Below are 27,342 nucleotides of genomic sequence, written 5' to 3'. Positions count from 1 at the left end.
AGGATCTCTGAGTGACAAAAAGAACAAATATTTTGATGGCATCTTAAATAATAAAAATATACTAAGATTAGCCTTTGTAGGCAAGACACAATTGCTTCCCCCCCCCATCTTTGTCTACATTTTTTTCTCTGAATTTTCAGGCCACACACATTTCTTTTCTGTTTTCAATTCTGAAGTCAGTTTTATTCCTTCCATTTCTTTGTGGTACACATAAACTTTATGGACTGCATTTAATCCTATCAATATTTATGGAGAGATCTATACATTGTTTTGACAAAAATGATTCTAAATTTAAATTCTAGAGGAGGAAACAAGTGAGAGTCTTCAGAAAACATATCTGTACCAGAAACTGCATATATGCAACGTTATTTAAACTGTCTGAAACTGCGTAGAGTCTGTACTAATTAAAAGTGCACTAACAGGAAAACACCTTATTGAGAGTCAGATGGATGCAAATAGCTCCGTTCTGTCTACATTAAATGGCAGCAGCTCTTCAGAGATTTAGACTAGGGTTTTCCCAGACCTATCCTGACAATGACAGGAACTGACATTGAGACCTTCCACATGCAAAACGCCCAATTTACTATTAGACTCTATACAACTCTTTCTAGTGCTTGTTAATTTGATTCAAAAATCACTGCCATCAGCAGGAAGTCTCCAGTCAACTTCCACACAATGCTTTAAAAATCAGATTCCAAAATAAAAATACCTCTCTTGCCTTCACACATGTGCACACGTATACAGGCAGGCAATCTAGACTGTGCTAGTTAATGTGAAATTAGAATTATGGTTTCACCTTATTAAACCCTCATCTGTGATGCACTATATTAGCTCTGACTGAGGATCAATAATCCAACATATGCGGCCTTAAGTTTTCCTTTGTTTGCCAATGTTAATAACCCTACTGAAAGCTTCAAAACTGCATTTAACCTCTGCTTCCTGCCTCATCGTTCTCCCATCAGTCTTCCCTGCCTGCCTGTGGATTGGGTATGAAGATAAAAACATATGTTATATCCATTTATGAGCCAAGTAACTATGGAAAAAAAAAAAGCCAAAACTTGGATTTTGGAAGGAAATGTACTTTGTAACATTCCCAAAAACCTATTCCCAAAGGACTGTGTAATCTGTCACAAAAGAAATGAAGGATAAATTATTTTCACTGATCAAACAAACAGGAATATTTAGTATTTAATATTAATATAGTCTTTCAGATCTTAGTTATTTGACTGGATTTCACAAATGGATTCCATTTCCAGCAACAACTTTCATTTTAAGATGGGACTCTGAATTGCTGACTTCTTGGCTGAAATGTTTGGTCTAATTTGGGACTTTCTTGTTTCTTCCCCATCCCATGTTTTTTTAACATCCTGCCCAATTAAAAGCTCCAAAGCTTCTTTTAAAGCATTTTGGTTCACTGTAATAAAAAAAAATTACTCAACTATGAATTGGGGGGCAGGGAGGCCCATGCAGTAACATAGCTGTATTACTTGTTAGGCATTTATGAGAAGACACCCAAAAGAAATCTGACCATGGTCATTGACTTGTTTCACTGAATTCAAGCCCACATTCCATAGTGCTGGGTTTGCAGATTTGGAAAGGAGATTGTTAAATGGCCAGAAAACCAAGTTAGAATTGATCAAACTTATTTGTCAAACCTCAGTTCAGCATACTTTTACTAGTAAATCAGCAAATGAAGAGGGCCGTGGCTAAAAGGTTAAAATCCTGGGAAGTCTCTTCTGACTGTATTTTCTGTTTAGACAACAGCTGTGTTTTAAAGCCTCTACCTTTTCTATTGATTTCTTGCATTTATATATTACCATTCTTCCAACGCACATAGGGTAGTTCACAGGGAAAAATCAAGGATTCACTATGTAACAGCTACAGTGTTGGAAAAAAAAAAGGAGGGGAGAGTTAAGGGAGAAAAACAAATTAATTCAGGAAGCACATGAGAGAGATCTGGGAAAGGAAGTGCCAAATGGCAACTGATTTCAGCCTTTGGTACCAATGCTAGACGCTGTGTCCCCCCACAACTGCATTTTACGCCTAGCTGAAATAATCGCACAATTTTCTTTTGTTAAACCTACCCATCTTTTTCAAAATTTATACAGTTTTGTTATCACAATCACCACTGTCTTGACTTGCAATATAGAAGGCAAAATTAAGAGTGGGATGTTTATTAAATGATGTTTGATGATATGCAAAGATGAGAGATCAATGTGGCAACAGATGGGCTTCTTAACACTGTTGTCACAATAAACTGTTCCTTACCTTTTGCTTGATCTGAGAGTATGTGGACCCATACTTTTGTTCTAGGTATCTGTAGTCATAGTTTGGAAAGGGAGAAGGTGCAGGATAGCCACCCGATTTCCATAACTTCCACAGGTTTACTCCAGCTATTCCCAGAAGAGCAAGAGCACCAGTAATATAAACACCTATTTCCCACCCCGATGGATTTCTCATGACTGGAAGAAAACAAAGTTCTTATCAGAAAAAATGCACCCGCCAGAGCCCCTTTCCATCACACAGAAATATTTCATGACAATAGCACACATACGCCTTTTTTGGGATTAATACTGTTGGGAAAAGGGGGAAATTGATATGCCCCAATTGTAAGGAGATTTTTTTTTTATTGAAAATTGTTGTAAAGTAGCTTGAATATATGGCAAAGCCCAAATATGTTTTTATTTTCAAAACTGAATGACAACATGGCCTTTAGAGCTGAAATGATTAACTAGAAAAACATGGGCAGAAGTTGAAGACTCCATCACATGGCATACTATTTAAATACCCAATTTATTCTTGGGATAAAGTAGGTTCTCCCTCATTTTTGGATGCTGACTTCAAAAATGCTTGTTAGAGAGAAGGCACCTCACCCTGTCAAGCAAGGGGAAATTCACCTTAACTAACACTTCAAAATAATGTCTGAACCAGTTCGTTAAATATTCAAGATACTCACCACTGAGTTGCTGGTCAGCAATGTCACTATCCATGGTGACTACCTCAAATTACACCAGCTATCTGCAAGAACATATGAAGAGAAGGCAAGGCAAAGGGATTATTGTATTGCAACCATGCAGGATTGTCCACAAAGCACACAAGTCTTGCCCTATATGTAGGGTCACTTAAGACCATTGATCTTTTTTCTGGTTGACCCCATACTTCTTCCAGTGTCATTATCACAAAAAAGAAGTATCATTCCACCACAATCTGTCACACATTTATGAGACTGTGAAAGCACCCCTTTGCAAATTTAAACTGCCTTTTTTCCTGGGAGACATAATCCTCTAATACTACTTTGGCAACTGCAGTGTCAACCAAGGCCTTTGCTCCTACCTTTAATGTATGCATCATCCCATGAAGGCGATAGGAAGATGTGAAGGTGAACAGTAATATTCAATCACATTACCATTTCCTCATCCCATTATGCTACTAGCACAGTGCTACACTGGCTCTATATAGGCTCTATATCTTCCTTACTAAAAAGACTCCTTATGTGAAAGAACCATTCAGTATTAGACCAGTACGAGATCCCTCATTATTGTTAAGCTAGCATAAGGCCAAATGGTCTCACTTCTCCAGTTCTAGGATTCTAAACTCCAACACAATCATATAATAAAGCACAGGTTTGGATGTTCTCTCTCTCTCTCTGTGCGTATGTTGATTTATTGCTTGTATTTCATTCTATTTTATTTAAGATTGATTGGGTTGGATTCACACTGGACTGGTTACTCTTCAAACTCTTAAAATTAATGGGTTAAGTTAGTCATGAGTTAACATAGAATTGATTTATCATCTATTAAACTTCAATGCAATTCAAATCAGTGTAACCAAAGCATTATTTGCTTTCAGTCCATCAGAAACAGATGGGGCTTATCATCAAATAAACATGTATAGCATTGCAGCCTTAGTCAATCCAACCCACTGTTTACAGAAACGTGAGATGATTAAGAGGGCTGCTACCTTGTTGCCAGACAAGTTACTGGTCCTTTAATGGATGTGTGATGGCCAACAATTCAAAGACTGCAGCTTTCCCAAATATGAGCTGGAAGAAAATTGATTTTTGTCAGCCATGCAGGTATTATAAATCTGTGCCAGAAAAAAGGCATGTACGGGGAGCCCTACTGGTTAATAGCTAGGTTGATTAAACTGCATCTTGAGAGCATTTTAAAATTCTGCTGTAGACATGACTATTATGGATCAGTTGCTGCTGAGAATTCAGACTACAGAGGTTTCATTTCACACAGTCAGCCTTATGTTAAACACTTCAAGCTGACTGTAACCAAACAGTGAAAACCATTGGGGAATGAGGAAAGATTCAATGTCATACTTAAAATGTGTAGTTTGATTCCCAATGGGAGGTTTGTAATCCTTTAAAAAAAAGGCAAGCATACAAATACAGAAAAGCTTTGAGGAAGAGAAAAAAATGTGTGTATTATTTTAAGTTCCTAATGCTAGTACAAGTTGCTTTAATTGATGGAGTTTATCACCAGGGTTCTTTCCCTTACGCTAATATGGAACAGTTTCCATTGGCAACTGTGGCAATCATATTAATTAAATCTTGAAACCTATTATAAAACTCTTCCAAGCACCAGTATGTCCTGAAATGCTGATAGACAAAACCAGTTTAAAATCTCAGTTACTGTCCTGATAATTTATGTAAGACTCTGTCCTGTCTTTGGCATTCCATGAGTCACTGGTACATATTTTGTGGCAATATTTCATTAAGATTTGATTCTCAAATAGATAATCCAGGATTAGAGGTCACGAATTGCTGAAACCTTGCAAAAGCATTTTAAGTAACCTGCCAATGGGGAAGGTCTGCTTTATTTTTATTCCCGAAGGCTCGTTGTTTGTTTACTGGTGAAGAATCACTACCTTATTCCATTTCATGTCTGGCTGATGAACGGTTTGGTAAGGATTTGCCCGAGATCTTCCTGTTTAGCTGATAATCTTTCGAGCAGTTCCCAATAGTTAATACCAATAATTTCTATGAAGATTTTTATCAGTGTTAAATGGTCAATTTCATATTCTGAAGCTTGGGAAAAGGGTGTCCTAAAATTCCTGAATCTCAGTATGTCTGTGTCTGTGTACAGTACACACACACACACTTTTGTTCTCTCTCCCCTCCCCCCCACCCCCTTAAGACTTCCGGCAAAGTAAACCAGTCTAATTGGATCTATCTTGGAAAATTTCCCAGGCTGCTTCACACACAACTTATTATGGAACAGCAGAGACTTCACAGAAGTGGATGAATATCATGCTACAATCCTGAACGTGAGATTCCATACATAGGAAGACTCTCATGGAAAGTAATAGAGCCAGCCATAATCAGCCAATCAGTCCAGTCAAGTTGGATTAACAGGACCATGGACAGCTCCGAGTAACAGCATGCTCCGGCAAATCCTTGCATTCAATTGAGGCTTCAGAGCTCCCCTAGATAAATCAGATTACCCTTTCCAGTCTCTACTCCTTTCTCATGGGAGCCAAGCTTTTAAACAGTCTTTGGGCCTCTTGTCAGTTCCCAACTGCTTGAACATTGCAGCATATTGGCAAGAAGGCATTCAGATGAATCTGGATCAGGAGGGTCAATGTGGTCTGTCTCCCCCAAGGAGCAGTTTAATTTTGGTGTTACGAAGTTTTGGTTTGGGTCCACCACCTTTATAATCTACACCACTATGTCATCTCATCTGTCCTGCTCCTATACTTCTGAATTAGAATTATGGTCACTGTTTAAGACTAGGCTCAGGCCATCAAGATGCCCATTCCCACCTTCCAAAAAGAGAAGAAAACTTGAAGTTCAAATAAAAGATATTTTAAGTCTAAACACAGGTTTCAGTTTACACAATCTTTTTATGTAGCAGTCTATTTTGTGTAAACCATGAGGATCACAGTATTAAAAGAAGTAGGAGACTTAGTGGCATGTCCTTGTACAATTCTGGTTTTTTGTAATATAAATATTAAATATACTTCCAACTCAAAAAGTATCTCTTTTCGGTAATGATAATTTTGAAGTTTTCATAAATTTAGATTACTTTACACACTGAGTTACCAAATAAATACAAATACTGTGCAATCCAGGCATATTACAGTGAGATGACAAACACGTACAGTACCACTGTTAGATACAAATTCAGTACACAGTCAAGATTCTCCATACAGATACAAAGAGAACATATGCTTTTTGTGTTTATATAAATTTCCACAAATTAATCAATATATTTATTATATATTCATGTATTGAAATGGTGGTTTATTTGTTTATTTATTAAATGTATAAGGCTGCCCAACTCCATTGCAACTCTGGGGGGCATACAATATAAAACGAATAAAAAATACAAACAAAAGAACAGGCATAGGAGAAAAACATCTCAAGCTCTAAAATGAGCAATAATACACGCAAGAGGTCCATACCTACTTTAGTCCAGAGCCAGAAGAAAAAACTAGATTCTAAGAGCTCTTTTAAACAAGTTCAGGGTAAGACCAAACACATTTCTGGATGGATGCTCTTCCACAGGGCAGGAAACATGTCAGAGAAGGCATAGGTCCCATTAGATGACATTATTTAATGGATGGGAACTGGAGCATGCCAACCTTACCTGATTATACACAATGGATAGAAATCATGGAAGACAGATGGTCCTCATATAACCAGGCTGTATGCCATGAAGGGCTTTATTACAAGTATCAGGAGTAACTAGTTTAGCTTATGAAGCAGAGATGTTACATGGGCATATCATGGCACCCCTATGGCCACCCATGCCACTGCATTCTGGACCAGCTGCAGCTTCCGAGTGGTCTTCAATGGTAGTCCCATGTAGAGTGCATTGCATACCCAAATGCAAAGAAACCAAAGACTTAAAGGCTTCCTAGCCCAGGTAATGGCACAATTGGTGTATTACAAGGTTCTGTGTGAAAGCCTTCCCAGAAACAGCTGCCACTTGCTCCTAGAGCAAGATCTGCGAGTGTGAGGATCGTGGGGTCAGATATCTCAATAGCAGGAAATCTCACTGCAAGCCATTCAGGTCTCAGGAAAGAATTTATTAAGATACAGTCCCTGTCCATTCAAAGACTCATGTGAATCAGATTCCCTGGATCCCTCCCTTATCTTGCCCCGTTTTCCTGCCTTTTGTTTGAAATTTAATATTTACAACTGCTTTTGTCTTTATGACTTCATTCCCAGCTGCATTCCTCAGGCTGGTGTCCTTTTTCAGATAAGGCACTAGCCAAAACAGTTTGGCCCCATCTTTGCTGGGTCGGTCGGCAATGTCTCTGTTCCCAAGCAGCAATTAATCCACTCCCCTCCCTCCTGTACAATACATGACAGAGGAGAAGAACCAGAAGAGTTTTATGGCTTCTGGGACAAGCCTCTGACAGTGAGTCCAAGACCCCCAAATTGTACACTACTTCCAAAGGGGCAAGTGCAACTGTGTTCAGGGCTAAAGATGGAACATCTCCAGTCCTGGCTATTCTAAATACCCACAGCCACTTGGTTTCGTCAAGATTGAGCTTGAATCTGTTCCTCCCCATCCAGACCCTCCAGATGTGGGACAAGATCTTAACAGCATCACCTAGTCAGCCTGGTGCCAATAGCTGCCAGTCAGAGGAGACATTCCAGAGCTACATGGGAAAATGATTGAAAGCATTATAAGATAATTTCATATGCTCATGCATTATTTTATTTTCCCTTAAAAAAGAATCTTTCTCTGTTGCTGTTCCAAGGCTTCATGTAAACATCCCAGCTGGCTTTCCAACAGAAACTGAGAGTTGTTGGCGAAGTTCTGTTTTCATATCCTGGAGCAACATTATTTAATAGCGTACTGACAATTTGTCACTAGTAGTTTCGCTAAAGCACGGATGGAGCCAGTGGTGGGTGATGAAAATCTAATGAAGACAAAGGCGATTGTAGACAGATTCTCATTAGTTTTCTTATGAGTTGCTCTGGCCTAGAGAGTGATGACGGGAAGGGCTAAATGAAGCCGAAGAAAACACACACCATTTGCTGGAAAGAAATAATAAACATTTTGAAATGGGTGGCAAGGAAAAAAATATATATATAAAGAACAAAGAGTTCCTGAATCAATGGACCACTTAGTTTATCTCAAAATAAAAAGCACAAGCTTGATTAAATTAACATCTCCTCTGAACCTGCCCAGCTACTATCAAGCTGAGCAAATCTGAGCCACTGTATCCTTCAGATGCCTAGAAAATGCTTCATAATGGCCCTTACATGGTCCTCTTGCCTGTCTCTGCCCACTAGGGTTTGGGTCACTTTAAAAAGGGCTGTCAGGTGGCAATCTATGGATTCATCAGAGGGGAAAAATATTGACATTTCATCACTCTTATTGTCATAGCATAAGCCTGAATGTGGCTCTTACCCATACTCAGTCAGATTGTAGCAACAGTGGTGTTCTTGTGAGTATCACATACAGGAAATGAGGGGAGATTACACACAGAAGGGGCACTGATGCATTACATGCCATTTCCACTAAGTTCCTCCTAGTTCAGCCTTATCTAATCTGATGTCCTCCTGGTGTGCCGGGACTTCAAATTTCAGAATTCCTAGCTATAGTGCATAATTTATAATACAGCTTATGCTATTAGAAACTATAATCCTTCCTCGTAGCACAAAATTCTAAGTGTCTCTTCAATAATTATTATTCCCTCTATTTCCCAATTTCATGCTTGTGAAACCAAAACAACCCTAGCGTGCTCACAAGAGGGATGTGGTAGAATGCTCAAGAGACCCAAAGGTTTGCAGAAGTACCCACCCAAAAGGGGAAAAAAAAAAAAAAAGGACAGCAATCAGACCTCTGATTAAAACAGGAGTATATCAAGATTCAACAGAAGCTTCTTCAGCCTTCAAGTAATATTTAAAAAGCAAGCTGAGTAGAACGAGGTCAAGCAAGAGGACGGGGAGAGCAAATGGATATTCAGGAGGAAGGTGAGAGGAAACAAAGGAGAGAGGCACAGAACAGCAGGCACAGCATGGGATGGGAAACAGAAGCTCAACTGAATTGCCAGGTGAAGGGAAAAGAGGCAAATTGGGGGCAGAGAGGAAGAGAGGGCTCAGGTGATAATTCTGTGTGATGGTAGTGACTGCCACATGTCCGCTGGCTCCAGAGAAGTGAGCATTTTTGACTGGGGTGGCGGGGTGGGGCAATTGCTTCCATCAAGCAAAACTGGAAGATTGAAGACTGCATGTAGACACACATTTTCTCACTGGACCCATTTTAACTCTAGCTTGTGAATGAGGATGAACGAGAAGGTCTCAGCTAACCCCAGTAAGCTATAGAGATAGGAGCTCGAGAAGCTGTCTTTATGTATGAAAAGACCACACAGTGCAGCATCAGTGAGTTATTCCTCAAAACACAGGTCAGTATTTTGTGGCAGACCCTAATTTATTATTATTAAATGCCAACACATTTTGATCATCGTTGTTCCCAAATATTTCACTGCATTTTTAATTCATAACTCACTAGATGATGAAGATATAATACTATTGGAGTTAGGATTCTTTGAAAGACCTTCAGGAAAAATATAAATCATTACAGGAAGGTTCTGAACTCACTCACTCTGGCCTATAAACTTCACTTGATTTTAAAGCTCCAACTCCTGATCTACACAGAAGGACAACCAGGGTTAAATCTTTATGTAAAGGAAGACAAATGTAAAGGAAGACAAGAAGTCTGTCCTCAGTAATGTCACAGCCTCCCTTTTTAACTAATTCTGGTGAGACCTGAGGTGTGTCACTGGTATTCTCCTCTTGACTACAGAATCTATCAGCAACTCTGGAGCATATTCTAAGCAGAAGATGACATGATGGCAGTAAAAAAAAAAAACCAAGGTAAAACTACATCTGTATCATCCTTCAGGAAATCCTGAAAGTATTAAAGCTGCTCGAGGCAGTATCTAAACATACCGCATGAAGGAAAAACATGCATGTGGACAGGGGCATCTGCAGAGTGGCTTAATAGTCTAAAAATGGTGGGCACAACCAGGATGATCAAAGCCCCATCCCCTTTTATGTGCACGCAATGCATGTAAAAATGCCTGTCATTTTGATGCTGTTGACCTCTCCCTTACACAGGATTCCCAGCCAGCTCAGTCAGTGGAACTCTGGAGCTGTTGTCCTAAAACATCTATCTGGAGCCTGGGTAATACAAGTTTCCCAGAGAGACAGGTAAGAGGTAAGGCTAGTATCATCTTCATGGTTATTATAAAATCTTGTAAAAAAGCAGTTTTGATTAAAGAAATCAGCTCTGGAATACACAAAGTATCCCTGATGCATGGGCTGTAAATTACTACACTGGCTGACTGAATATGGGTTTAGGGAGAAGAGTTTCCCTGACAGAAGCCTTCAGTATAGAGAATACAACAAATATACTGTATGTGTCATGTGTATTATAAACAAAACTCAACACCCATGTCAGAGAAAATAATTTTCCTACCTGGGTGAAGAAAAGCCCTATGTAAAGGAATCCCACATTTTAAAGCAGAGTGCACAGAAGGATTGCCTTAATGCAAATGTCCCAAATCTTTCTGGACAGGTGGGCACATCTGGAATGTTGAGAACAAGGAGGGAATTCGCACATAAAATAGCTGCTGGTGGAGTGATTGTTCCTTTACAAAAAAGGGTGCCATAGGAACACAATCAGTCACAAAGCACTGATTTGAAAGAGTATTACTTGCCATTCCTTCTCCTAGAATACTTTCCTAAAATACTTCATAATACTCTTGCCTAACTTTGCCCCTTGGGGGGCATGTGGGCATCCTCAAAAGCATAGAAATGGACTATTCTCCACCACCACCCTGCCACCCATTCTTACTCTTCAAGAAATCTTATAGGACCATTTGGGATCCAAAGACGTCCTTGGAAATTATATGTGTTTTGTTTTGCAGCAGCTCCTCATTCTAAACACACCCAAACACACATTAATATGAAAAGTCTGGCAAGGCAAAAAGTACCAGTTGGTCACCAAGGCAGATGTTTGTAGATGAATGAGCATCTGTGAAAATTACAGTAGGCATCCCAGATTAAACCCCAGATTTAATGTCACACAAAACTACTTGTGTCCCAGTTTTTATTGCTTTAGTAAAACAGCAAACCTAAAAAGATACTAGTATCATGCATCAGTATGAAAAAATCCAAATTCCAATGGTAACACTTTATCTCACACACAAACACTTCCATGGAAAACGTAATTTATATGCATGCCTTCCATTGGCAGATTTATGAGCCTGACATTACAAAATCTTCCCAAAAATTCCCCAGCACTAAAGCTCAAAAAGGATGAACAAAGCCTAGATTAAATATTCTTGAAAGAGCCTGAAACCAAATGAAATTTTCTCAATTGATGTCTCAGAACAGTGAGGTCCTACAAACATATGTATATAAATAATCACCACACTATTCCCTTTTGGGTTGGGCAACCATGCAAAGCACAGAAAAGAAGTAAGAAACAGTAAGCAGAACAAATGAAAGGTGTAAGATAATACCTCACTACACTCTATTTTTTATTCTATCACAACCACGTACAATTCAAACACTGCCTTTTATTCTTTAAAATTCTTACCTTTCCCTTTTTCAGGATCTTTTCAACTCCATCCAACAAAGGCTTTCCTGCTCTTCCTTTCCTCTTAACCAGTTCATTTTTCCTTCAAATATTTGTCTTGCAATTTGATCCTCATTCATTTTCTCTATTATGATCAAGCCATCTTAATGCTCAATGTTCTTCTTTTGTAGTGGTCACTCATTCTTCGAGCACCCTTAAAATATGACTCTATCACATCTTGTTTTACCACAGATACTTCTTAAATAGCGCATCCCCATTGCATTCAACTTACTTTTATGTTTTTTCCTGACATGCCAAACTCTCATTTCTATTAACAAAGAAAGCACACTCTTCAACATGAATTCCCATATACATCTCTAAAATACTTTCTCTAGCATTCCTTCACCTCAGTTTTATCCCAAATGATTTTTATTTTTTAATTCCATTCACTCTTCTAGAGTCTCCTTGTTTAGTTCCCTTTACCCATTTGTGAAATAATTTTAAAATTTCCACCATAATTGCTCTACATTTTCTCTGCCTCTTTTAATCTTAAGTATTCCTTGGTCTTTCTGTCTACATTCTCAGTAACTATCTTTTGCTATCTATACACACTGGACTATGTTGTTCTCTTACTTTTTCCAGCAATAATTTTCATAAGTACAGTTCTTCTCATCCCAGATCCTCCTTCATTTCATCATTCCACCAAGCACCCGTTTTCATACTTTCCATTAGTGTAGCTCCACAATTTTATGGCCATCAGTAACAATTATTTTTACTCCATTCACTTCCACTTCCTCTTTCCTTACATCTACTTTCCATTTTGTCAGGAGATTAATTTATCTTCTAATATGTTTTCATACAGGTTTTGTGCTTTCTTCCTCTTCCTGCAGTCAGTCTTCTTTCATTTTTTTCCTCTTCTTTCATGTCCATTTTTTCCTAGGAACTCCTCTTGACAATCCCAGATAATGGTCTCTCGTCATCCTTGTAGCTTCCATTAATTCTCTAAATCATTCATCATAAACAATCAAAACAATCAATTTTAAAAAAACTGTTGTTTTTTCTATGTGTACAGATGAACAGACTTGTGCTTAAACCATGTATTGAAATGAGACCTTTTTCTAACAGATGCTCACCAAACAAGCCTAATTCTCATTAATTCTTGGGGTGCTAAGCAACCCAATCACTTTTACTGTGCTCTCTCATCTCATTCCCACCAATCCCTTCCTGTTACCTAATTTTTTTCTGTACGTTCTTGCATTCATTCAGAATGCTGCACAATTTTTCCGTATTCTCATCCTTAGTTCTTCCATTATCATCACTCACTGGAGTATAACACACAACTATTAATAACCTACAAATTCCTATTTGTGTATGTATTTATAATAATCTAGATGACTCCAAGTCATACTTTCTGACATGTACTGTATATTAACCCTTTCATTCCTAATTCAACCTGCAGCTTCATTCCCCACATATACTCATCAGCTCCACTGCAGAAGATCAAAATTCTTCATTCAGATCCATCACATCCTTTCCCTTTCCTCTTAGACCATAGCACAACTATTTGTATTTATTGCTTTTCATTTGTTAATTCATGCTCTTTATCATTTATCCTCTTAAATTACAAGTCACAATCTTCCATAGGCCATGGTCACCAGACAGGGGCATAAATTCTGACCTCAGCCACCCACTGTGGAGGCTTTCATTTATTTATTTAATTTGTCCCCACCCATCTCCTCCCATCAGGGGACCTGGATGGTTCACGATAAAATAATCAATTAAAACAACAAACAGACAATATAAATACGATATATAAATATAGAATTACTCTTAATAAATAAATATAAAAATAAGAGTAAAAAAAGAGTTAAAAAGTCCAAGTGGCAGAAGAATCTGATACAGCCCGTATGTGGGAGGAGTGGTCTAACATACCAGCCATCCCCCTGTGGAACTATTCCCCTCTCCGCCCCAAGCAAGGCGGCAAAGCCAAGTCTTCAGGCTCCTCCAGAAGGCCAGGAGTGATGGGGCCAATCTCATCTCCGGGGGCAGCGTGTTCCACAGAGTGGGAGCTACTGCATAGAAGGCCCACTTCCTGGACCCCGCCAAATGGAGTTCTCTTGCAGATGGGGTCTGTAACATGCCCTCTCTGCATGATCGGGTGGAATGGGCTAATGTAATAGGGAAGAGGCAGTCCCTCAGGTAAAAATTGCATGGAAAAAATTTATGGAATGCTTTTTAGTAAAAAGATAAGGAGTAAACAAAGTTACCAGCTTTTGTTACACTGAGGCTACCTGCAGCATTACTTGTTAATGGCCACAATTGCAACCAAAGTGTATGCAAGCTAGGATTTCTACTGCAGGGTTTCTCAACCAGGGTTCTGTGGAACCCTAGGGTTCCACAAGAGTCACTAGGGGTTCCCTGAGAAATCATGATTTATTTAAAAAATTATTTCAAATTTAGGCAACTTCATATTAAAGAGGTAAGTTTAATTATTTAGTTTAAGAACACTATTAATGCATATATACAGGCCTACACATGAAACAAATATAATAGTTTTATACCTTTGGCCTATATTTGAGTCTGAATGTGCAGGGGTTCCCTGAGGCCTGAAAAATATTTCAAGGGTTCCTCCAGGGTCAAAAAGTTGAGAAAGGCTGGTCTAGGGACCACCTTGAAAGACAGCATACTGTTGCCCATCTCATGGCAACTAAGAGGTAAATGTGGTATGCTGAAACAAACTCAGTTCTGAAAGGAGATAACCTGACACGATAATGCATTTTTTCACTATAAAATAAGCAGAAACTCATCCTGATCAAACATCATACTGAGTAATGTATAGACCATGCTTCAGTAGTATGTAACTTGACTCCCTTGAATTAAAGTGATATGGAGAATTTTTAAACCTCTATTAAAATATGCAGCTACCTTTTTCTAATGTAACTACTGTCATGAGTAAGGATGGCGAGCAGGGGGCTCCCATCCAGGCTGTAAAGCGCATGCGTAGCACTGAGGAATTAGGCGGCCGTTCAAAGAGACACAGATCGGGCCCGCCTTAACCTTGGGGTTTATATGTCTGGGTTTTTCCCACGCTTCTTCAGTTTGTTAGGGTTTTCCGTCTAATGTAGCAGTAATAAAACACTAGAGACCTATTCCTTGTCTCAGTGTGGTTCCTGGCTGTTAGGACACTACTCTGTTTGCAGCCCTTTGTTGTTCACATAGCATTAAAACAATTCTGGAATATGGTGGGTATAAAATGAATCTTGCTTTAGCCTACGCTTTGCACTCTGATGCCACAAGGATTGGTATAATTTTGATCTGTGTATAGTGGAAACACTAGTTATAAAAAATAGCTGTAGAAAATGTGTAGCAATGGTACTTACAGGTCATTTATGGGAAGTGACATGGATTTCTCATAAAACTTTGTAGGAGGGAAGAAACAAATTGTTTCCATCTCTAAGGCCACAATTTCCAAAGTATCGTATAGTATAGTTCCCTACAGATTCTCTGATTCTGACTGTATTTTATATTACTGAATATTAATGCATGTGTTGTAAAATCAATACAGGACAGTAAACAGAGTTTGGAATATGACTAGAAGAAGTGTTTTAAAATCTCTGTTCAGCCAGTTTTAGTGTTCATCCTCAAAGGGTAACACAAAGGGTAATATAATATTACCCACTGTGATGACCTAACTGAAAGGCTAGGTGCTAATAAGGAAAAATAAGTATTGCTAATGAATGCATCTTCAGAGGGTGGGAATACTGGAAGCAAATTAGTAAAATAAATTCTGTTCCACTCTGAGGATCCTGAATAGATCTTGTATTTCCCCATGCAAATTGTTAGTCTATCTCACATTCTACCTAATAGCTTTCTTGAAGCTGCTGCCGATCAATAGCATGATTTACACATGCAAAATGTATTCCTTCATTATTCAGGTGTATTACGAATCCTATTTTCTACAAAGCAGACAGTTTTCTTAGGAAGGAAGGAAATGAAACACTCAGATGCTTCTAGAGGGAAAATAAACCCGAGTGTCTTTATCTGCGCCTGCTGAGTGTCATTTATGGGAGTCCTACTCCAACATGACCCGGGCTCAGCGAAGATACTTTATCTGTATCCAGAAACTCGAAACATCTTAACCCCAAGGCAGCTCTGAAGTGAAGCTGTTCCAAAAGCCAAGCGAAAGGAGCGGCCATCTCTTCTGCCCTTCATCCTCTTTCAGCGTCAGTCCGCAGCCCCCCGCCCCCCGCCGTCTCCCCCCACCAGAGATCTCGAAATGGCTGGGAGCGAGCCGCTCCCGTATCCTCGCTCCTGCTACGCTAACACCAAATGCCCCGGAGCGCCCGTCCGTTGGCGAAGGAGGGAAATCCCACTTTAATCCCTGGCAACTTACCCTCCCCGACCCACATACCGAAGCTTGCAAGCTTTCCCTGGCCGTCCTGCGGGGCAGGAGGAAAAAACTTCCAGGAAAGATCTGCGTGGAGACCGTTCCTGCACACGAAGCGGTTTTGCCGCGTAAAAAGAAACCTTTTGTGCTTCCGAGCGCGTGGACAGCCTAAAGCATCCTGCGGGGCACGCTAAGCTGCCGGCCAACTCCGACCCCATTCGCTCACAACACTGAAACGGAGATTCACTGAAAAAGGAAGCTGAGGCTGGGGAAAGCTTCTGCCGACCTTCGGAAATGTGCAATAACCTCGGGGAGATTTGGGGGTTTATACATTCTAGGGTCTTTGCGCTGCAAAAAAATACAACTTTTTAAAGGGTACATCTTACCCCTTGCCCGGGCTTTATCCCAGTCTGGGATTGCAAAGGTCACTTCTTCGAGTCTCCGTCCTTGGCTGCTTGTAGTGCCTATCCTCGTACCTGCTCCCCCGCTCCGAATCCTCTCCTAGCTTTCTTACTCGCGCTCAATGGCCGTCTGATAGCTCACTGCTAGGCCAGCTGGACTTCTCCGGACAGTTCCGCTTCCTAAGGAAGGTCAGCTCGGTCCGCCACCCCCGGCAACCTGCTCCCCTCTGCCCCCCGGCACAGGTACACGGAACCAAGGCGCGCATTTTGCAGTCTCCTTGTCTTCCACTCCCATCAGAGCCCGGGTCGTCCGTGAATCAGAGCCGTCCGGGAGAAACCAGCCTGCAGCACAGCGGCGCTGATCACATGGAGCGCGAAAGCCTTCCCGGGCATCGAAACTAAAGAGCTGCTAAGTGCAAAAGAGCGGCGCGCGTGCCGAATGGATTGCATTACAAAGCAGCCGCTCCTCCAGGAAAACGGTTCTGTCGGCCGGGTTGGCTGCTCCAGCTCGACCGCCAGTTCCCACCCGAGCGTAGTTCCCAAATGCCTCCAGCAGCAGTAGCAGCCGCCGCCGCGCCACTTACCTCGCCTGGAGTTTGGTGCAGGACTAATGACCTGCAAACTCTGCTGCAGCTCGGCTCGGGCTCTCAGCAGCCCCTCACCGACATGCTGCCTTTGCGCCGGCGACGGCCAGAGAAGAGGCAGAGGCACGATTCTTCTGGCGGGGCTCCTCCCATGGAGGAGCGGCGGCGGCGGCAGCTTGAGTTACCCCGCCCCCCGTCTTCTCCAGCTGGGAAAGAAGCCGTAGGCTCCCTTCCAAGAGAGGGAGTCAAGGACTGGCGGTTCGCGGGGGAAATGTGTTGGCACCTTCTTTTCTTTCCTGCCGCTCTCAGCGGTTTAGCTAACCTCGCGCTGGCCAGCGGCTTCGGTGCATTAATTGAAGCCTGCCCTTGCTAACTGCGGGAGCGCCACCGCGTCCCCCTGCAATGACTGGAAAGACCGCTCAGCGCGTCAGCAGAGCACCCTCCGCTCTGCTCTGTGGAGGAGATCCCTTGAGGAGGTAGATGCACGAGGTCAAAGGGGGAAGCTGGAGAAACACAGGCGCGTGGTCCGTCCCTGCACCAAAAGATGCCCTTGGTAAAACTACTTGCCACCGGCGGAGCCCCGACCATTAAAAATAGCGACCCGAGCGCGTAGGAACCGGCGCTTTGCCTGCGCAGCGCATATGCCCCCTGGCCTAGCTGGGGAGGGTGAGCAGCGGGTTTACTCTGCCCCTGTCCAGGCCAGTCCGTTCTAAACTGGAAAGCGCTCGTTTGCAAGGTTATTTCTGGCAGCTGGTTTAGGCCGAGTACAAAGAGGGAGCACCTCAAGTGGGGCAAAAATGTGTAATTAAGAGTGGGGTGACAAGCTGCACCTATCCAGGGTTCACTCTTCGTCAGCCCATAAGCGGGCACCAGCTCTGCCTTTGGATGCATCTCGCCACTTTGCTGGCTCAAGTTATTGCAAAAAATATACACGGAAACAATGGAGTATCCCCTGCCTAATGGCAGGCAAAGGCTGGGGCTGCAAATTGCATGTGAGAAAGGGCTGGGGGAAGGGACTGGAAGAGAAGAGGTCCAACAATATGTTCTTGCTGTTTTTTCCTACTGTTCTTGGAAAAAGAGTTGAATATCACTGGCCCGGTTATTGGAGGCACTTTCAGATACACACGGCCAAGCAACCTCCCACAACAGCATTGTGATGCATTTCCTGCCCTTATTAAATTCGGGGTTTTCCAGATCAGACCTGGTGTTGTGAGGTAGGGACATTCCCAGATCAAATCTTAACTGAACCCTGGATTCTTGAAGCAAATTTCTTTCAGCTCTTAGAGACTTTGTGGTATGGCATAATAATATTCAGCTTTCTGAAAGGTGCTTGGATAGCAGACTAAAGAGCGCTGATAGCACTGATTGTGGACACTAATTCTTATAGAAGGCTGAATCCAGTCCAGATGCAATTTCTCCTAGGACTCTAAGCCTCACAAAAAGACAGTAGTAAGTGGTCTGCTTCCAGCAGTTGAGCATTACTCTCCTGCAGCTGGGTGCCACGTTCTGGCTTGGAGGGATGGCTGTAAGCAAACCGTAGGAAAAAGTGTTTGTTGGCTTCTTTCTCTTGTAAGACAGAGGATAAAAACCTCAGCTAATGATGGCTGGTCAAAGTAAGGGAAAGAGGACCAGGAGTCAGGACAGACCAGGCAGCAATTATTTCAATTTTGGTTTTTTACACTGTAATAAGCCTGTATAGCATAAATGTCTTCCTAAAATTAATGTCTGCTGCATCCTTTTAAGAAAGCAGTGTTCTTTTGTCAAGAACCTATATTTGACAACAAACCCTGCACCAGAGGGAACACCATACTTCCCAAATTTTATGTGAAGCAAACAATGGGTGTCTGTGAAGTGGAATGGACTGTGAGTGACACCTGCCGGCAGGTTGGGGAAATTCAGGCATCAGATTTCCAGGATTACTCAGTTTCTACGGGAGCATCTGCATTTGAGACTTACCCAAAGCTATCTCCTTCGCAGAACAAAGAAGAATAATTGTGATGCCCTTTTGTAAAATTCCTCCTTCTTGTTAATAGACAGACTGTGTGCTGTCTCAAACCTAGCAAGCCTATGTGCTTTTCCCTCAGGTGATCTCATTTCACCCTGAAGAGTCTTGCCACAATATAAAATGTGGAGCTGCTTTGAGATGAGCATCGTGGGAGGTTGGGCCCAATCCACAGCTTAATTGAGAATTTCTGTGCTAAGAATATCTGAATATAGCATTCTTCCTCAGCTTTCTCCACCATCACCCCCCCGTGTTAGACTACAACTTCCATAATATTCATGCACTCTGAGAAGTGGGAACTGTAGTCCAACACAGTGGTAAAGTACACCAGGCTGGAGAAGATTGTTATATGGTATTGGGTATGCTGTTGCAGTTATCATAGGAAAATATATCGTTAGGAGGTAATTGCTTTCTCAACACAGGGCCAGGTCTGAATAAATACGAGGCCTGGTTTCCGTGGAGACATAGCTGCTGTCCCCAATAAGGATGGCTCCATTGTTAATTTATAGACCTTGGACCTCATAGTGGTCAGTTCACATTTATTTTAAGACTGTGTCAGTGAGTCTAGGTTGTTTGTGTAGCTCTGTATTTATTGCACTCCACTATAACTCCCTGCTCAGAAATATTCCCATCTCAATTTGACAAAGAGGAAAGAATGTTGGAGTACATAGGAAGTCAGTATGTAACTTTCAGGTGGACATGCTTTGACTGTGTTACAGGAAGGCATGGAACTAGGTAGCTGTTATAAAGTCTTCATTGAAAAAGTAGGTTTTGAAGAGGGAGCTGAAAAATTCCTGTTACACAATGTCCTTCTTTCCATAGGAGCATTCTCTACCTTGACATGAAGCTTGCTGCTGAGCAGACCATGAACATTTGACTCTCCGTGTCCTCATTTTCCTCCCCACCAGCTTCAGCAGAGAACATTCTTGGCTTTTGCCTTTTACATAATACGAAGGTGGCTGCTATGGTTCTAAATTGTCACTTTCTGTTATTTCTAAGCAAAGTAAAATGAAAACATCTGCAAGTGGCATAGAGAGGTCTTTCAAATACTTAATAGGTGATTCCTTTGAATAAACTCCACAGTTCAATCTTTACAGCTTAGTTCAGTTTCTATAGGTAAAGGTAAAGGTAAAGGTTTCCCTTGACGTAAAGTCCAGTCCTGTCCGACTCTAGGGGGCGGTGCTCATCTCCGTTTCTAAGCCTTGGAGCCGGCGTTGTCATAGACACTTCCGGGTCGTGTGGCCAGCATGACGACTCGGAACGCCGTTACCATTTGGGTATCACAGTAAAAACAATAAACTGCATATCAACAATTCAAGAGCAGGCAGATTACCCTCACAAAACAAAACTTTTTGTCAAAACCAGTGGATCTTTTATCACAGTATTTATTAAGGTGCCTGTCCCGGATTATTTATTTATGACATTTCTATCCCACTGCAATCCAATTAAGATTTCTCAGCTATTTATTATTGTTTATCACAGTACATGTAGACTGCCCCAATCACAAGACTCTAGACAGTGTACAATAAAGCAGAAAAAACAACAGGCACCAAGTGCAATGCCCACAATCAGTCTATTAGGGCCAAAGGTGCAACGGAATGAGAATTTTATCCATTCTGTAGAATGCAAAGAGGAAAGTGGTATATCCCAAAGCATGGGGGTCACTACTGAGAAGGCCTTGGGCCAAAACATACCATTAGGGGGGCTCTACCTTCCTTGTTGACTGGCAAGGGAGAACCGGCAAGAGAGCAAATGGGTAAGTGACATTTCCTCTTCTTTTTTTCCCATAATTTCTATCAAAGATTTAAGTTACAATAGTAAAAGCAAATACAGATTAAACTCAGAAAAAGGAGAAATAGAAAAAAAGGATAAAAAGTGCGAAAAAAGAAAGAAAAAGAAGAAAGGCAAGTTTACGTCTTACTTCCTTTTCTTTTTCCTTTTCCTTTTCTTCCTGGAATTTTTATTCCCCCTAGTGTCCAATTTTGGAAATCATGAAGTCTCAAGGTTCTATTTTTACTTAATATAGACAAAAAATTTTAGTTTCCATGAGTTGCTGCTTATTTTATTTAATTATTTACAAAACCTTATAGTAAAAGTCTCAGTCTTCCAAATTTGTCTGGACCCTTAATTTGTGTATAACTGTTAGATCAAAATCTTATTTAGCTTTTTGCCATTTACTTTAAATTCTTAAACTTGTTAATTTTTCTTTTGTTCAAGAAGGAAGGTAGACTCACCAGGTGGCTTTTCAAAATTGTTGTTCCAAAGATCTCTAATAGGATAGTAAATAAGCTATTTCTGAAAGTGATTAGAAAGCGAGGTTAGCGAACTCAGTGTCCTTTAAGAAGGCTCTGTCGCGATGGTGAGCATGATGGCTGATCCTTTCATCTCCTGGCACTCAGACCTGTGGGAGACTGCTGTCCTGTGGTCAGGTGGGCAATCACCCATCATCTCCTTGTCCAGAGAGGTTCTGAAGAACTGGTCTACTTGCTGGTTCTTCAGTCTTTGCTGCGGTTATCATCTCCACTCTCCACGGAGACATGTTTAGTTCGTCATGCCTCCCCCAGAAGTCCCACATTGCCTTTTCTTCACTGTTGCAATTTGCCTACTCTGCTCTTCTGGCCCACCAGAAAAGGGCAAGTGGGTGAGTGAGTTGATGGCACTGATGAGCAGGGGAAACAGAAGCAGAGGTCAGAGGCTGTGGAGTGTTCCAGAATAGACACAGGCCCTCAGTGTGTGCCAGATCCTTACTGCTCTCTATTTATAAATCATGTGAAACATTTGAAGGGAGGATTTAATTAGCTGAAAGGAGAATGAAGAACCACCATCCACCCTGGTAATAATTTTCTCTTCTTTTTCTCCTTTTCTTTGCTTTCTCTGTCATCCTCCTTTCAAAAAAACATACCCATTAATGCATTTGGTTGACCTTCAGTTGAATATCAGTAATACAGCAGGACATTTTCCTAGAATAAGTATACTAAAAAAGTTGTACATAGAAGTACAGGTAGTCCTTGCTTAACAACAGTAATTGGGACCGGAATTTCCATTGCTAAGTGATGTGGTTGTGAAAAATGATGTCACATGACTGCATCATTTAGTGAAAACAATCCCAGAAGCCCCCGTTGCTGTCATTAAGTGAAAATTGCAGGTCATTAAGCAAGGACCTCACGTGACTGCGACTTGCAACTTCCTGCCGGCTTCCCACAAGCAAAGTCAATGGGAAAGCCAGTTGGAAGCTGCAAGTCCCAGGTGGCTCGCAAGCAGGCCAGATGGCAGGTGAGTACCATGGACTGAGGCAAGGGGTGCTGCGGCGAGTGTGTGTGGGCTGGGGAGGGGATGCTGCGGCACCTGGGGGGGGGAGTGGTGGGAGCGACTTGCAACCTTCCCTGCTGGCTTCCCCATTGACTTCGCCGTTGACTTTGCTTGTGGGAAGCCAGCAGGGAAGGTTGCAAATGGCAATCATGCGACTGCAGAATGCTGCAACTGTCGTAAGTGTGGGCCGGTTGGCAAGCACCTGGATCGTGATCACAAAACTGTGGGGCTGCTGTAATAGCTGGAACTTCAAAGACGGGTTGTAAGTACCACTTGTTCAGTGCCATTGCATCTTCAAATGGTCGCTGAATGAGAGGTCGTTAACTGAGGACTACCTGTATAGTCATTATATAATTAATATGACAAAGAATCATATCTTTCTAGAATGTGGACTGAGTTTAAGCAAAATAGTGCATTGCTGGATTTGTGTTAAGTAATACATGGATTTTAATTAAGAGCCAATGCTTGATAAATGTTTGTTCATTCTTTGTTATGCTATTGAGCAAATAAATGTGCTATATACAGTAAGTCTGTCTATGACTTGCTACACCCTTATATCACAACATAATTAATTTCTGACTAAACTCAGAGTCAATTGGTTTTATTTCTATAAACATTTATATCTATTATTGTGGTTGTGGTTGTGCTTGTTGATATTGTTATTAGTAATAGTCAACCATATAGGACCCAAGCTGGGAATAACAGTAGTCTTATCTCCAGAGTATTAATGAAGGCTAAAATAATTCTTTAAAAGTTTGTAAGAAAAAAAATGGATAAAAAAGTACAGACATGCCACACATACTTTGAAGAAAACCAGTCAAACCAAATTGGATTTTCTTTAAAATTAGTCCCATCTTATTCCCATCTTCTCTCATACTCCTCAATCAGCCATCACTGTTCAGCCACCAAAAGTTAGAGATTTCAGTTAACCAATGAAAAAATTGTTCAGTGCTGCTAATTTAAGTGCAAGAAGATAACGCTGGTTGATAGTTAGTAATTGTTAAAACGAAATGCTTTATTTTCTGAGCAATGTTTGTAGGTTACTTTTGAACATCCAGTTAAGTGCATCAGAAATAGTACTTGTTAGATAAATGTTTCATGTGTTTCACTTATGATTTTTCAGAGTTCAGGTTGTCTTAAAATGTAATTCTAAATTTGGACACAGTATCCCTATTGTTCACATACAATTGCAGCATGGCTGTGACTAAATCTAAATGAAAAAATGACGGATTGGTGTAGACCCCTTTGTAAGCAGTCAGTGTAGAACCAGGGGCATAGGTAATATTGTCAGTTAGCCAGGACATCAGTTGCTCTTCTCCCCGTAATGGGGACTGTTTGATGTATAAGAATCAGCAGGTGGTTCTTTTTTTTTTTGATACTGAACTGAATATGTTCACTTACACATTGCTGCAGATCAAAATATTACATTGAGCAGTTGGTTCAAAAGTTCTTATCGTTAAGCACAGAACATGGCTGCATTGGAGATAGCCAGGGAAGTGAGGACAGCACAAAATCTATTTGTTCACACACACAAACACACACACACACTTATAACACCAGGGGCTATCTATTCCCTTTACATTGCTAGGAGCTATCACCATGACAGCCTGATCCACCAACTTCACCAATCAGGGAATCAAGCCCTTCCCTAAGCAAGCACTCTCTAACTAGGACCCATCATCCCCTGTCACTATGGCCATTATGAACTGATTTGATCATCGGCTAGGCTTATGTTCAGATTGGAACATATGACTCAGAGCTTGAACAACTGACATTAATACATGGCAGTCAAAGGGCTACCTTTAAGGGAACATTTTTGGTAGATGTTGTTGGTAGATGTTGTTGTTTATTCGTTTAGTCGCTTCCGACTCTTCGTGACTTCATGGACCAGCCCACGCCAGAGCTTCCTGTCGGTTGTCGACACCCCCAGCTCCCCCAGGGACGAGTCCGTCACCTCTAGAATATCATCCATCCACCTTGCCTTTGGTCGGTCCCTCTTCCTTTTTCCTTCCACTCTCCCTAGCATCAGCATCTTCTCCAGGGTGTCCTGTCTTCTCATGATGTGGCCAAAGTATTTCAGTTTGGCCTTTAATATCATTCCCTCAAGTGAGCAGTCTGGCTTTATTTCCTGGAGTATGGACTGGTTTGATCTTCTTGCAGTCCAAGGCACTCTCAGAATTTTCCTCCAACACCACAGTTCAAAAGCATCGATCTTCCTTTTCTCAGCCTTCCTTATGGTCCAGCTCTCGCAGCCATATGTTACTACGGGGAACACCATTCCTTTAACTATGCGGACCTTTGTTGTCAGTGTGATGTCTCAGCTCTTAACTATTTTGTCATTGCTCTTCTCCCAAGGATTAAGCGTCTTCTGATTTCCTGACTGCAGTCAGCATCTGCAGTAATCTTTGCACCTAGGAATACAAAGTCTTTCACTGCTTCTACATTTTCTCCCTCTATTTGCCAGTTACCAATCAAGCTGGTTGCCATAATCTTGGTTTTTTTGAGGTTTAGCTGCAAGCCAGCTTTTGCATTTTTTTCTTTCACCTTCATCATAAGGCTCCTCAGTTCCTCTTCACTTTCAGCCATCAAAGTGGTATCATCTGCATATCTGAGATTGTTAATGTTTCTTCCAGAGATTTTAACTCCAGCCTTGGATTCCTCAAGCCCAGCTTGTCGCATGATGTGTTCTGCATACAAGTTGAATAGGTAGGGTGAGAGTATACAGCCCTGCCGTACTCCTTTCCCAATCTTAAACCAGTCCGTTTTTCCCTGGTCTGTTCTTACTGTTGCTACTTGGTCATTATACAGATTATTCAGGAGGCATACAAGATGACTTGGTATCCCCATACCACTAAGAACTTGCCACAATTTGTTATGGTGCACACAGTCAAAGGCTTTAGAATAGTCAATAAAACAGAAATAGATGTTTTTCTGAAACTCCCTGGCTTTTTCCATTATCCAGCGGATATTGGCAATTTGGTCTCTAGTTCCTCTGCCTTTTCTAAACCCGGCTTGTACATCTGGCAATTCTCGCTCCATGAACTGCTGAAGTCTACCTTGAAGGATCTTGAGCATTACCTTACTGGCATGTGAAATGAGTGCCACTGTTCGATAGTTTGAACATTCCTTAGTGTTTCCCTTTTTTGGTATGGGGATATAAGTTGATTTTTTCCAATCTGATGGCCATTCTTGTGTTTTCCAAATTTGCTGGCATATAGCATGCATTACCTTGACAGCATCATCTTGTAAGATTTTGAACAGTTCAGCTGGGATGCCGTCATCCCCTGCTGCCTTGTTATTAGCAATGCTTCTTAAGGCCCATTCAACCTCACTCTTCAGGATGTCTGGCTCTAGCTCACTGACCACACCATCAAAGCTATCCCCGATATTGTTATCCTTCCTATACAGGTCTTCTGTATATTCTTGCCACCTTTTCTTGATCTCTTCTTCTTCTGTTAGGTCCTTGCCATCTTTGTTTTTGATCATACCCATTTTGGCCTGGAATTTACCTCCGATGTTTCTAATTTTCTGGAAGAGGTCTCTTGTCCTTCCTATTCTATTGTCTTCTTCCACTTCCGCGCATTGCTTGTTTAAAAATAATTCCTTCTCTCTTCTGGCTAACCTCTGGAATTTTGCATTTAATTGGGCATATCTCCCCCTATCACTGTTGCCTTTTGCTTTCCTTCTTTCTTGGGCTACTTCTAGTGTCTCAGCAGACAGCCATTTTGCCTTCTTGGTTTTCTCTTTCTTTGGGATGTATTTTGTTGCCGCCTCCTGAACAATGTTGCGAACTTCTGTCCATAGTTCTTCCGGGACCCTATCTACTAAGTCCAGTCCCTTAAATCTATTCTTCACCTCCACTGCATATTCCTTCGGAATATTAGTGAGCTCATATCTAGCTGATCTGTGAGTCTTCCCTAATCTCTTTAGTCTGATCCTAAATTGTGCAATAAGAAGTTCGTGATCTGAACTACAGTCAGCTCCAGGTCTTGTTTTTACCGACTGTATAGATGTCCGCCACCTTTGGCTGCAAAGGATGTAGTCAATCTGATTTCGGTGTTGTCCATCTGGTTAAGTCCATGTATAAAGCCGTCTCTTAGGTTGTTGGAAGAGAGTGTTTGTTATGCAGAGTGAATTGTCTTGGCAAAATTCTATCAGCCTATGTCCTGCTTCGTTTTGTTCTCCCAGGCCATACTTACCTGTAATTCCAGGTGTCATTTGACTGCCCACCTTAGCATTCCAGTCTCCTGTGATGAAAATAACATCTCTTTTAGTTGTGTTGTCCAGTAGGTGCTGCAGATCCTCATAGAACTGCTCTACTTCAGCTTCTTCAGCATTTGTGGTTGGGGCGTATATTTGGATCACTGTGATGTTAGATGGCTTGCCCTGAATTCGAATTGAGATCATTCTGTCGGTTTTTGGATTGTATCCAAGCACTGCTTTAGCCACTTTACTATTAATTATGAAGGCTACTTCATTTCTTCTGTGGTCCTCTTGTCCACAGTAGTAGATCTGGTGGTCATTTGATGTGAAGTGGCCCATTCCAGTCCATTTCAGTTCACTGATGCCCAAAATGTCTATCTTTAATCTTGACATCTCACCAATAACCACATCCAATTTGCCCTGGCTCATAGATCTTACATTCCAGGTTCCAATGGTGTATTGATCCTTAGAACATCGGATTCGCCATTCACCACCAGCACCGTCGGCTGCTAGCCGTCCTTTCGGCTTTGAGCTAGCTGCGTCATCACGTCTGGGGCTAGTTGAACTCATCCTCTGTTCCTCCCCAGTAGCATTTTGACCATCTTCCGACCTGGGGGTCTCATCTTCCGATGGTATACCGACATATCTCTGGTTGTACTGATCCATTTAGTTTTCATGGCAAGAATACTGGGGTGGGTTGCCATTACCTTCCCCAGGGATCGCATTTAGTCTGACCTCTCTGTCATGACCTTCCCGTCTTGGGTGGCCCTTCACGGTTTAGCTCATGGCATCATTGAGGTGCTCAAGCTCCAGCACCACGACAAGGTAACGATCCTTTGCTGAAGTTTTGGTAGATAATAACTCCAAAAACTTTTTAAAAGCTGCTTTGCACCTGCCACTTGTG

General features: G+C 41.5%; 1 protein-coding gene across 1 annotated transcript in view; it reads right to left on the bottom strand.

Moving 5' to 3' along the window:
- Positions 1–17,096, bottom strand: part of SYT12 (synaptotagmin 12) — a 46,692-nt gene extending 29,596 nt beyond the window's left edge. Inside the window, exons 1-3 of the mRNA XM_063292919.1 lie at positions 16,925–17,096; positions 2,957–3,018; positions 2,269–2,462 (exon numbers count right to left, since the gene is read on the bottom strand). Coding sequence (XP_063148989.1) covers positions 2,269–2,462; positions 2,957–2,990 — 228 coding nt within the window. The 5' untranslated portion in view covers positions 2,991–3,018; positions 16,925–17,096. The remainder of the gene's footprint in view (positions 1–2,268; positions 2,463–2,956; positions 3,019–16,924) is intronic.
- Between the last annotated feature and the right edge of the window lie 10,246 nt (positions 17,097–27,342).

Source organism: Candoia aspera, chromosome 1 (genome assembly GCF_035149785.1).
Source record: "Candoia aspera isolate rCanAsp1 chromosome 1, rCanAsp1.hap2, whole genome shotgun sequence".
NCBI classification, from domain to species: domain Eukaryota; kingdom Metazoa; phylum Chordata; class Lepidosauria; order Squamata; family Boidae; genus Candoia; species Candoia aspera.
Note: the sequence above shows the minus strand (reverse complement) of the source record. Positions and strands in the feature narration are given on the sequence as shown.